General features: G+C 28.1%; 1 protein-coding gene across 6 annotated transcripts in view; it reads left to right on the forward strand.

The window, feature by feature from the left end:
- Positions 1 to 12,050, forward strand: part of LOC118193348 (nucleoside diphosphate phosphatase ENTPD5-like) — a 113,764-nt gene that overhangs the window by 74,169 nt on the left and 27,545 nt on the right. For all 6 annotated transcript variants that reach the window (XM_085815960.1, XM_085815961.1, XM_035364422.2 and 3 more), the window contains exons 6-9: positions 3,766 to 3,801; positions 7,470 to 7,635; positions 9,395 to 9,459; positions 11,632 to 11,725. In XM_085815960.1, coding sequence (XP_085672086.1) covers positions 3,766 to 3,801; positions 7,470 to 7,635; positions 9,395 to 9,459; positions 11,632 to 11,725 — 361 coding nt within the window. The remainder of the gene's footprint in view (positions 1 to 3,765; positions 3,802 to 7,469; positions 7,636 to 9,394; positions 9,460 to 11,631; positions 11,726 to 12,050) is intronic.

Genomic DNA, 12,050 nt, shown 5'->3' on the forward strand with positions numbered 1-12,050 from the left:
TATTTCTTCGAAACATGTAACATTTTCTAGTGCCTGTTGTTCCAATTGCTGTCAGTTTTTGATAATTTAAAATGCGTTTGATTGCACTTAAAGCAAAACCGAGTCTCTAATTCTTAGAAAATGAAAGATGAATGTAAAATCAAAGTTTGACTATGACATGCAAGATATCTTTTGCTAGAAATAAATAAGTTAAACAAACAAAAAGAATAAGTGACTTACAAATTAAGGACTTCTGTGAGCTTCCTAAAGCTGCACTGCATCTACCATACTAATCTGAAATTTCTTCATTGTCAGTTTCTTCATGTTCAAATATCCGTTATCAGTAGAGTTTCACCAGCAAAATTTTCAAAAATTATTGAATTTGTAAAACTGAACAAATGTAAAGTGTGATTTGTTTTTATGTTTCTTTCATATATAAACAGTATTTTAAAAGGCCTTCTGTACTCTGCATTAAGCTAACCTAATAGCACATACAAGGCAACAATGATCAAATCACAGTTTTTGCCTTTGTTCTTCAAGTTATCCATATGCTTGTGGACCGTCACAAATATCTGGTTCCTTCAATGTATATTTAGCAGTGATTTGTTGACTTTCGTGTGTTTAATCAGCAGCAATTTTTTTTTTCTGTGCGTATGATGAATCTTAAATTCAGCTGATATTTAATTATGGGACAGAGAATGTGCGTTTTCTCTATTCCTTTATATCATAAAGCAAATCGCTTAATCTTCTTGAAATTTAGTTCACAAACATTGTTCAATTCACAATATCAAAAGTTGAATCATTAACGTAAATTAAATTGGAATAATATTATTCTTTGCAGTTTGGGTTTAAAAGCAATTTAAATCGTATTAGAATTTCCGTTATTCTGTGATCTGAAGATTATAAGATACACCTCTTAATTTCAGTATAACCAGCAAAAGAAAATTTGGATTCAAAATAAGTAATTTAAATAAAATGCTAAAATATATCTAGCAAATAATATTTAGTAATTAGCTTTGCTTTATTTATTAACAGTAATATATTGTAAAAATTAATTAGTTTTTGGCATGTTATGTAAATAATTGGGATAGTCATGCAAAATTTTTTAATTTAAATTTTTTCACTAATTTCCTGTTATTTAAAAAAATCAAGTTAAATTTTGGTGAAGGGTTATAAAATTTATTTCATTAATATGTGCAATGACTCTTAATTACATATTATTTAAAAAATTAATACATACAGTAAATTTCTAAATGTTGCTAGTTTAGTTCAATCTCTTATTTAAAGTTCCCATTTTAAATCTAGGCTGCAGTCATTATTAATACATAATTAAAAATATAAACTCGCTCAAAGAGAAAAGGAATGAAAAAATGTAATTTTACTGTTTGAAGAGAAGTATATGGATGATTTTGAAGATAAAACCAAGCTCATATTTGATAGGAAGTGATATACATGATTAGATCAAAGGACACATTGGACAATTTTGAGAAAGCACTCAAACTCACAGAAAAGGCTATTCAAGATAGGGCAATTATGTTAAAAAATTGTTATCAGAAATGTATTTCTAAAGAGTAAAATTGATTTTTTATTTCCAATAGTGATGCTCCATTTTTAGCCCAAAGGGGAAATTTGCCCAGAAGGGTTATTAATTTCGTTTTAACATTTTGATTCACTATAAATGGCGAATCACTTTTTAAGTGGTTGCCACCAAGTATTAGAACCCTGTATTATAATTAAAGAAATTAAATAATGAAGAATTTGCATAAATGTATGTATGTTTCTTGCATTGTGATAAACCACGGTACTAATCTTCAAATTTTGAAAAACATACATCTCCACCTGAATATGGGCGTCTGGAAGCCCAAATTTGAAATTTGGTTTGTTATCTAGTTCATATTTTGTAAAGCATTTATGAGTTTTCGATTAAGAAACTCAATGATTTCAAAGTGAGCAATGCCAATACTGTGCGGGGGGGGATTTTTTCCCCCTCCAGCATGTGATATGTATTGGAAATTCTAGAGATATGCTATTTTAAAAATTTTGTGATATTGCTGTTGCATTGAATATTGAATTTTATGGTTTAAGTGCGAAGAACATGATATTTAATAAATAGAGGTAACATATAAAACGTTAAAAAGAAGCCCCTTTTGGTGCAATGTAAAAATCTGAAAAATTTTCGATTTTTTTTTTATTGTTTTTATTATTTAGATGAACTAAGGCACTGGTTAGTGTGGTTCTATCTTCAATATTAGGTTTAATACATAAGTAACTTAATGAAACATTCATAATGATACTTTTTATAAAACATTAAAAAAATTGCTAAACATAGAGGAACAGAAACTTCTTGTCTTTCTCCAGGGACATGAGAATGTCCTCTGCCACTTGCTTTCCATTCATCAGGTTGAGGGTTATTGAGCATTTTGTACTTTTCTTAGAGAGTGTGGGAGTAGGTTTGGGGTTACTGCAGTTTGCAGTTTTGTGAAATATGCCAAACACGGAATCCATTCTTATTGGTCTGCAGATAATTGACATGCATACTGCTTCAGTTAAAAAAAAATTAGGAATGAAATATTGTCTTCAAGATTCCTTTTTTGTTCAGTCTGTTTTCTAAAAAATATTCATATTTTGTTGTTAAATTTCTAAACAACAACTTCTAAAAATGATACAGCTAGTTTCTTTAGTAAATTAACTGGAAACATTAAATATAGCAAAAAAACATGTGCATTTACTAGCTTCTTTAGTAAACTAGTAAACTAGTATTTACTAGTTTGCATTTACTAGTTTCTTTAGTAAATGCACATGTGTTTTGCTATATTTAATGTTTCCAGCTTGGGTTGACTGATAGTCTAGTAATTAAAGCTTTTCTACTGCAATATAGTAACAGTATTGCTCAGTAAATATACAATGGTTGTATCTTTCCTAGTGTATTCAAGTTAATTTATTGTTTGAAAACACTGGGAATATGTATGGGGATGTTTTCTTAGAGTAATTTCTGTGATATTACTCACCAAATTAAACTATTGTTTCAGCACTTTTAGTGTTGAAGTTGTTAGTTGTTAGTTAGAGATGTTTAAAAAAAAGTGTTACAGTTAGAGATGCAGTTGCAGCACAGTTAGAGATGCTATAAATATTAGTTCTTTTTTATCATCTTCAAAACTTGCTTAGCTAGTAGATATTTTTATTGCAATCATCTGCCAAATCTTTAAAACAATTTGCAAGTAGTAAAGGTGAATTTAGTAGGGCAGCAATGAAACTACTTAGGCTGACTAATATTTTATTTTAAAATAAGGCCAATTTCAGTTCATATGAACTGTTCAGTTCAATAACAGTTCATAAGCCAAACTTTCAGTTTTGGAGAAGAAAAAAAACCCTTTAGTGGTAGTGAAAGCTAATCCACATTCTAAATAAATAATAGGTGTGCTTTTCCTGGAAGGGGAAAAAAACAAATACAATGAATACAACTAAAGAATACAATCCATATTCTTAAACAAATCATTGACTCAAAGCCTTAACAAATATTTTTTTGTTTCTCTCTTCTTAAAGATTTACCTTAAAAAAAATCCCATTTATTCTTAAAATACTTTTTACTTTTACAGTTGATGTTTTTCTCTCAATATATATACTTGTGCATTTTTTATATTAAATTATAATTATCTCACAACAGTTCTTTTGGAGACTTACAAAAATGCATTTGATAGTTTATTTATTTTTGTTTGTTATTTTTAAAGTTTGCAGCCTTATATAATTTAAATTCTTTTCAGTAACAAATATCACTTTGTTTTTCAGGCCTATATGCTTGGTTTACATTGAATTTTCTGTTAGGTAAGCTCATTTAACCATTCTGTTATATATATATATATATATATTTTTTTTTTTTTTTCCAGGAATGAATTTTATAAAAAATTGAGCAGTGCAAATAATGTCTATTCATACCGAAGAGTAATATTAATGTTATTACTGTGTATCTTAAAGCAAGCAGGATTAAGTGTGAAGTGTTAAAAACTGAAATATGAGTAGTAAATGAATTGAATAGTTCTTATATATAATAGTAAAACACAAGAGTTTGTGTTTGTGTATTGTATAGTGCAGACACATATAGGTCCAGAGGTATGAAATTTGACTCCAACTGTAGAATTAAAGAGTTGACCAGTTGATGAAAATGTGCATTTTAAAGTTCTCTCTCTCTCTCTTTTTTTAAAATTTGATTTAGATTTTTTTTATTTAAAGGGGAACTATTTTTTGTTTTTGTTTTATTTTGAAATTTTGATAATTCATTTTTATGTATAAAGAGCATAACTTCTTTCAGAAATCTGTATGACTGCCTTGATTCTTAACTGTAGCTCTAGCTGGAACTGCCCATGAAAATAAATTTCTTAGTACCTTCATGTCAATTTGATCTTTTCCCTCTTTGGTCATTTTTTTGCTTGCTGTTTCCTAACTCTTGTTTTAACGAATTGAAGATGCGGAAGTCCATAGGAGAAGTGTCAGGTGATTTTACAGATATTTATCAAAATGGGATACATTTTATTTCTATTTCTGATTCTTCCTTTGCCAGTAAGTTACAGTCAACTTAGATGTGTGATTAGAAGCTTTGTCCATATGAAGCTCACCTTTATTAATGTCCATTCCATATAAGGATGGAATTTCTTAAAAAATTTGTTCCAAAATATTTACTGATAGTTCAGTGAATTAATTTTAGCCTTACGTGAAACTTCTTTGAGTTTTAATTTGCCATTGCAACAAAATCCTTCAAATATCATGAATGCTTTTTGGGAATTTTCCTGTGCTTTGGTTAAGCCATTTGTATAATCATTTTTATCAGCTAAGTAATAGAAAATAAAATTTAAAAAAAAAAAAAAAAAAAAAAAAAAAAAAAAAAAAAAAAAAAACTAATTTTTTTTCCCTAGCCATTTAAATATAGCCATGCCTCATTGAGTGTTATCACAAATTTCCATTTATCGATAGCAAGATGTTTTTCGTATAATTTTCTGCAATTTTTTTCTCTTCACAATATATCGTAGTAAAAGCAGAATAATTTTAGGTTTAGTCACCTTTTTTTAACTTCAAATCTCATGAATAAGTTTACTTACAATTTTTACAACATTGTACAGTTTGTTGATATTATAATTTTTCCTAAAAAAAATGCATTACATGACCTTCAAGTAATCTATCAATTTTAGAAGCCATTTCCCAAATAAGTCTCCTTAGGCTGCTATCACATGTTGGTTTGTTTTGGAAGAACTACTGTTTGGAACAAATTTTCTGCTTTGTCACAACAGCTAATCAATATAGATTGCTTTGTGGTTAATACAGCGAAAACCAGTTCCCCATTACAAACAAGCTGATACCATTCGAAGCTGATAGCTGATAGGTTGAAAATGAACAACTTGCAATTTTTTTTGAAAAGAAGGAAAAAGTTGCACGTCTTTCTTTCAATAGTATACCAGGCAGAAAAATTGTCCAAAACAGTTGTTCGTGTAAAATAAATGCCATGTGAAATGGGCCTTACTCTGCATTCCATTAAAAACAAAACAGTATCAGATAATTAATATTGAAAATGCCAAATATTTATCTCAAAATGCTAACACAAAAATTTAAATATAAAATTTTTTCCAGAAAGTGACCTTCTGTATTTATATTCTGAGAAAGTTTTTCTTATTTTTTTAAAGCAGAATTTATGAAGTGGGTAAACATTTCAACTTCTTTGAAAAGTCTTTGTGTAGTAACAATGGAGATGATTTAAAAGGAAAACTGATTAAATAATAATTTATGAATAAATGTAGTATTATTACTTATTTTCCCCATTAAATGTATCTTTAAGATTACTGAATTTCTTTTCATTCCTGAATGCATTCAGTCATGGAAAAAATATCATTTTAGTCTTTGCACAGTTTTAGTCCAATAATTCAACATACTTAGTAAACCAACACTACAATTATTGTTAGACATTTGCTGTATTCATTTTCTTAAGCTTTCAATTATTATCAAGTTATTTAGCTTCCATTTTATGTAGTCTGTAATGTTAAATTATGCAGAAATTGTAAAGTCATGCACATAAAGTAAATGCCTCTTTTTAAGTTGTATTAAAGGTGTAAAAACTGTATCATCTGTTACTAAATGGTACTGTAGGCATACTAAAGGACATAGCTACTTTGTATCTAATAGTCTTGTGATGTGTGCATTAGAGCTCTGTTTGTGCTGCTAGACAGGCATGGCATTTTCTCAAAAGTAAAGAATTTTCATAGTTAGAGTATTTTGTTGTTTTCATTTCAAAGTGTGCTTGGAATTAGAGTGAACTGTGCAATTGTACCAAGATACCATTATATGGTTTATTGTACGTGTTGAACATGAGTTTGGTTCCAACAATATAGCGCCACTCCTCACGCATTCAAAAAACTATGCAGTTTTTACATGTTTTTTTTTTTTTTTTTTTTTGGCAACCTTATAATTTAGAAATGTTTTTGATCCCCATGTTTGTCTGATTTAAACCTTTTTTTTTTGGTGTGTGTGTGTGTGTGTGGTGCCTTAAGCAAAAGATCTATACAAATGATTCTTATGTATCGTATAATTTAAAGAAGAATATTACAGTGGCAGTTAACATTAGTGTACAGGCCTCAAATATAGCAAAAGGAGCATGCACATGCATTATTGTAAAGACATTTTGAGCATATGTTGTAAAGACATTGTTTGAATGTTAATTTTTATGATATAAGGCAATGAACATTAAGTATTGTAATTTTATGATATAAGGCAATGAACATTAAGTATTGTTTATTTTTTTAAAGCAGAATTTATGAAGTGGGTAAATTTAGTTTGCATTACTCCAGCAAACTTTACTTGCTTACTATGATGTTCATGGGCTTTTTAGTCACCCAATACTTTTGTTTGAAGCAGAAGATACTGTTTGCAAAAAATTGTAATAGAATATCTGGTGAACATTTACATTGTAATTTCATTTACAGCATGCTTGAAGAAAGCTGTTTTGCTCTATTTACTCATCATTTATGAAAGAAGTGAATTTACTCAGCATAGTGAACAACATATTTCAGTCCAAGAATTTGGAAACATTTCCATCTGAGAATCCATTGTCCTGGATTATTTTACTTTTAGTCACAAAGAAAAAATTTAAAAAATTAAAAAATGTGTAAAATAATAACAGTAAATATAAATATTTTTTCATTAATTTTTTTCTGTAATAAAAATTTCTTCATCCCTACTTGTCAACAACTGAAATTTAAAGGAGGTTAAGCACTGTTATTTATAATGCTAAAGTTGACCGCAAACATGTAGAAATTTGGATCGCATTTCCCTCATTTTTTAAATTATGAATTTATTTTTTATATAACTATACTGCAATTTTCGTAATTTAAAATAATGCATTTTAAAAAAAAATTCTGTATTTATGAATTAAATAATGAAAAATGTAGTTTTATTTTGTTAGGTCAGATTTGTGAATTATTAAGAGCAAATGTAAATTTTCTTCAATATAGGAAGACTACATGAACCAAATCATTCTGTTGCATCATTGGACCTGGGAGGTGGATCAACTCAAGTCACATTTTCTCCAGTTGATTTAGATACTGTAGTATTTAGTCCAAAAGATTACATAGTCAAGAGAAAAGTTTTAAATAAAACTATGTCTATTTATACTCATAGGTAAGTTTATTCCTTAATGAAAAGTGTGCAGTTTGTGGGGAAAAAAAAAAAAAAAAAAATGAGCTCACCAAGCCAGGTAACAGAGTTGGCTATATATATGCGTGTGTGTGTGTTTGGTGCAGCCTATTGCAACAAAAAAGGAAAATGCACAAGTACATGTTATAGTAGTCCCATGTACAAAATGTCAATGCTCTAAGGCAACTTGTTTTCGAGTTATGCAAGATACATACATATGTAGTTGCATACAGACATCACAAAAAAAATCTGTGAGTTCCTTTTACAATAGTTTTGAAAAAAAGAATCCTTTATTCTGTCTGTACATACAGATGTCATGCAAAATCATCATTCAAGTGGATTCAAGAGCAGTCAAAATGGATATTTCCATTGAAGTATGATACCCAAACTTTTCGCTATTACAGTACTTCATGCAAAAAAGTAAAAATATGAAATTTTTCTCTGACCTGCTGTCTATTATTTTGTACTGAATAAGATTTGTGAGGTCATATATGTATGATTTGCTAGCTATTAAAACTGTAGTGCCATAAAGGACTAAAAATAATAAAACCATATTCATTTTGTATGTAGTTTTGTAAATAGTTCCGAATACAAAAAAGAAAGTAATTAAAATTTCAGTTTGGAATATACAAAACATGCAGAGATTCATATTTGAGTCATCAAGTCAGATTCATGTGTATGCATACTGGACACAAGTTGGACTCATATGCCATAGCATATCTCCAGATGATAGATCAGTATAAGGATTGTTGTTTAGTCAGCTGCTGTTATTATTGTTGATCAGATTAACTTTCTCTGTGCTGTGAATTGCATTCTATTTAACATTTTAGTAGTTTAAAGCATAGCTGCTCATTATATTGCATGATATTGTGATATTGTACGAATAACTCAGAGGAAAAATCCAGCATTCTGTTATTTTTCTTTTGATAAGAATAGATTTTATTAACATTTTATACAATCTGTGCATTCAATCTATTACGGACCCATATTCACACACCAATATATATATATATATATACACAGTCTGTTACTCAACTCCATGAGCTCAGTTTTTTAATTCTTATATGTTGGTAAATTGTGCATTTTTTGCTTTAAAAATGATTGAATTAGGTTGTTCTTATCTTCCAGTTAAGGTTTTTATGCCTTTAGGTAATATGCTTGCAATAGTTGTAGAATTCTCAACCATTTAAAAGTTGTTTAACTGTGGTTAAGCCTAATTTTTTTACCACATCAACCCTATTTGTTTACATTTTTTATTTAGTAGTATAGTGAATTAAGTCAGTTTTGCATCTTCAGTGTCTTTTTGCCGAGAGGGACTAAAAATAAACTCACTTTGTGCACTTAAAAATATGCTTTCTTACCCGCTGGACGAATTGCTTGTTTTTGTGTAGAAGCTCTAATTTTAATTGTAAAAATTGTTTTTTTAATTCGTTTAATTGTATTTGGTGTTTTATCTTTTTCTATATTTTTCAATTCTGAATAAAGATATTTTGAGGTTAAGTTTAAATGAAATGCAGGAAGAAATGCATATAATTCCGTAAAGGAAGTCATGGTGTACACATCAGATTTTTTTTATTTGGTGTCATTTTGTTTAAAATAATATTTCATGTGTGAGATACAAGTTTGGATGTAACTTTTCTTCTATCATTTTGTGTCTTAAATTCTGTGAATCTGTTATTAATACAAATATACAATTTATATTGCATATAAGGTATTCATTAATAATTTTCTGATGTCATTTTAGTTACTTAGGTCTAGGTTTGATGTCAGCACGACTGTCAATTTTAAAATTATCTAAAGTAAAATCAGGTATGTATGATATTTATTTTAAATATAAAAATAATATTTATTTTAAATATTATTTTATATTTTTAATATTTATTTTAAATATAAAAATTCTATTTAAAGTACAACTGAAGGAACTTCCAATTAAAAGCAGTGTTCATTTATTTTACTTAAAATTAAACCAGGCATGTAATAATGGTAAATACAAGCCATTTCTTAACTTTTCATTCATCCTAGATTCTTGAAATATTTTTAATATTACAACAAATGTCTAATCTCTTTTTTACTTCACTTTTTATGGAAGTCAATGTGATTATTTTTGGCTTGCTTGAATATCCATTGACATTTTAATTCTGAAATTGCATCAAACATTCTGAATGAATTCCTTAAACTTCTGATGAGAATATAAGTCATCGTTGCACCTTCTCACTTACAGCAATATTGTTGGAATTGTTCTCCTCCTCCTTCTGATTTTGTTGAAGATCCTCAACTAAATTATTGATACCTATTTAGAGCTTAATGATGTAATTCTGAGCATATTTATGCTTGTCTTATGAGCTTAACTAAACTATTTGGGCAAGTTCTTTTTCTACATAAGCAGTACTTTCTTATTTAACAATCATGTGATTCTAAAATATTTTGCCACAGTCTCTGGAGACTTTTAACAGCCTTACTTAAAAATCCTAATTGATTGCACAAATAATCGTAGAGACAGCCCATAAGATAGCTTTCATGGTTTGACTAATGTACAGTATAGAATTCATACTGGTAAGCAAAGAGCATAATAGTAACATTTGATAATGTACTGAGACCCTGTTATTGACTTCTGATTCACTGATTTTTAAAAGTTAGTGATACTTAAGCGGATCGTGCATTGAAAAATTTAGTGGAAGCATGACATGCTACATTTCAAAAAACAACAAAACATTCCTCATTTTAGTATCCAGTGCCATGTTTGAAATTTCTGTTTGATGTAATATTAGTCATATTACATTTATGCTAATATTAAGAAATTGAGTGAATTTTCTGCTTGAGGCAAATTTCAACATGCAACAATTTTAATTTTAGAATGATCAGGGGAGCATGTTCAAATTGAAAGAGGAGTTAAAAGGCTATTGTTAATTTATTATTGGAAACTAGATATTTTATATTTTACATATATATGATTATTAAAGGTTACTGCTGTGGCATAGTGTATTTTTTCTTTAATTTCATAATACATTATGTAATTTGATTAGTTCATTCAGAATAATATTTAAACATTTTCATTTTGTACTCATTTTGTATAATCAGATTCTGCTGTAAACATTTCATTATATTCATAAGTCTGTTATACCTATATTAACATGTAATATACATATTCTTTGATATTATTTATTTCAATAGTGTAATTGTTGAAAAAGCTGTTTCATTCTTTTAAATTATTTTGAACGTATTCTGAGATTAATTAAAAATTTGTTATAGGGTACATAACTATGATGTTATCATTAAATTTTACAATAATTAGACATTATAACAAATTAAATGTGTACGATTTGGTGAATATTATTATTATGACTATGTGTAAATTGATGTTTAATTAAAAAAAAAAGAAAAAAATTTGGAGCACTGACACAGTTTACTTTTATTTAACCTTTTGTAGACGGATGGCCAATATATTGGCAGTTGTATTCCCTGTTTGAATGGACGGGGTTGCCCACTTTAATGGCCATGTCTTTTTCTCCCATTTTAGAGGCTGAAAATTGTCAAATTTGACGTGCCTGGGGTTTCAACCACTTATCTCTTTCAAAGATCTCCCTTTTGCGACATAGATACATCCCTCTGAGAATCCATTAAACTACACACAAGAATCTTTGTTGCAAATAGGAGGTGATTTCTTAAAGGGAGGAAAGCATTCCGTTCAAGATTTCCGGTCTTTTGGTAGCTTTTACTGCTACCAAAGCCCCGACCTCAAAAGGTTAAATGCAAAAGCTTATTCCACAAAGTAAACAAAATACAATAAATAAATGCTGTTTTAAGTATTAAAAATATTACAGTTAATCTCTTTCAAGATGCAAAGAGTTTTAATAGAAAAATGATGTGAAAGATTTGCCTAATTTTAAACTCCAAATTACTTATTTTTGCATATATTGCAAATACTTATTTTTGCGTATTTCAGTTACATATTAAAGTAAATGAGTTGCCTTCTTTTTCTAGATCACTCTGAAAATGAAAGCAGTTTTACAAGTTCCTGTATTCATCCAAATGTGAATGTAAAATGGAAATTTGACTTGAATGAATATAACGTCAGGTAAAAATCTAGTATAAATTATTTTTCATGTAGTTTTCTACATTTATGATACAAACGAACAAGAAAAAATAGTTAACTTCTGCAACAATATAAAAATTTCAAATTATAATCGTATTATTTTTTAAAATATTTTCTTTTATATATTAATGTGCATTCATCTGTAAAAACTCCTTTATATACATTTATTTAGTTATAAAGAAATGTATGAGATCAATTTTTAAAAAATTATTTGTAGTTAAATATTTATACTGTAATAAAAATTGTAATTTCATTAAATAATGATTTCTTGTGTATTTGTAATAATTTATGATTCTTAGTTACATTT

The sequence above is a fragment of the Stegodyphus dumicola genome, chromosome 4, assembly GCF_044657685.1.
Source record: "Stegodyphus dumicola isolate Sdum_Otavi_A_Nest chromosome 4, ASM4465768v1".
Taxonomy (NCBI): domain Eukaryota; kingdom Metazoa; phylum Arthropoda; class Arachnida; order Araneae; family Eresidae; genus Stegodyphus; species Stegodyphus dumicola.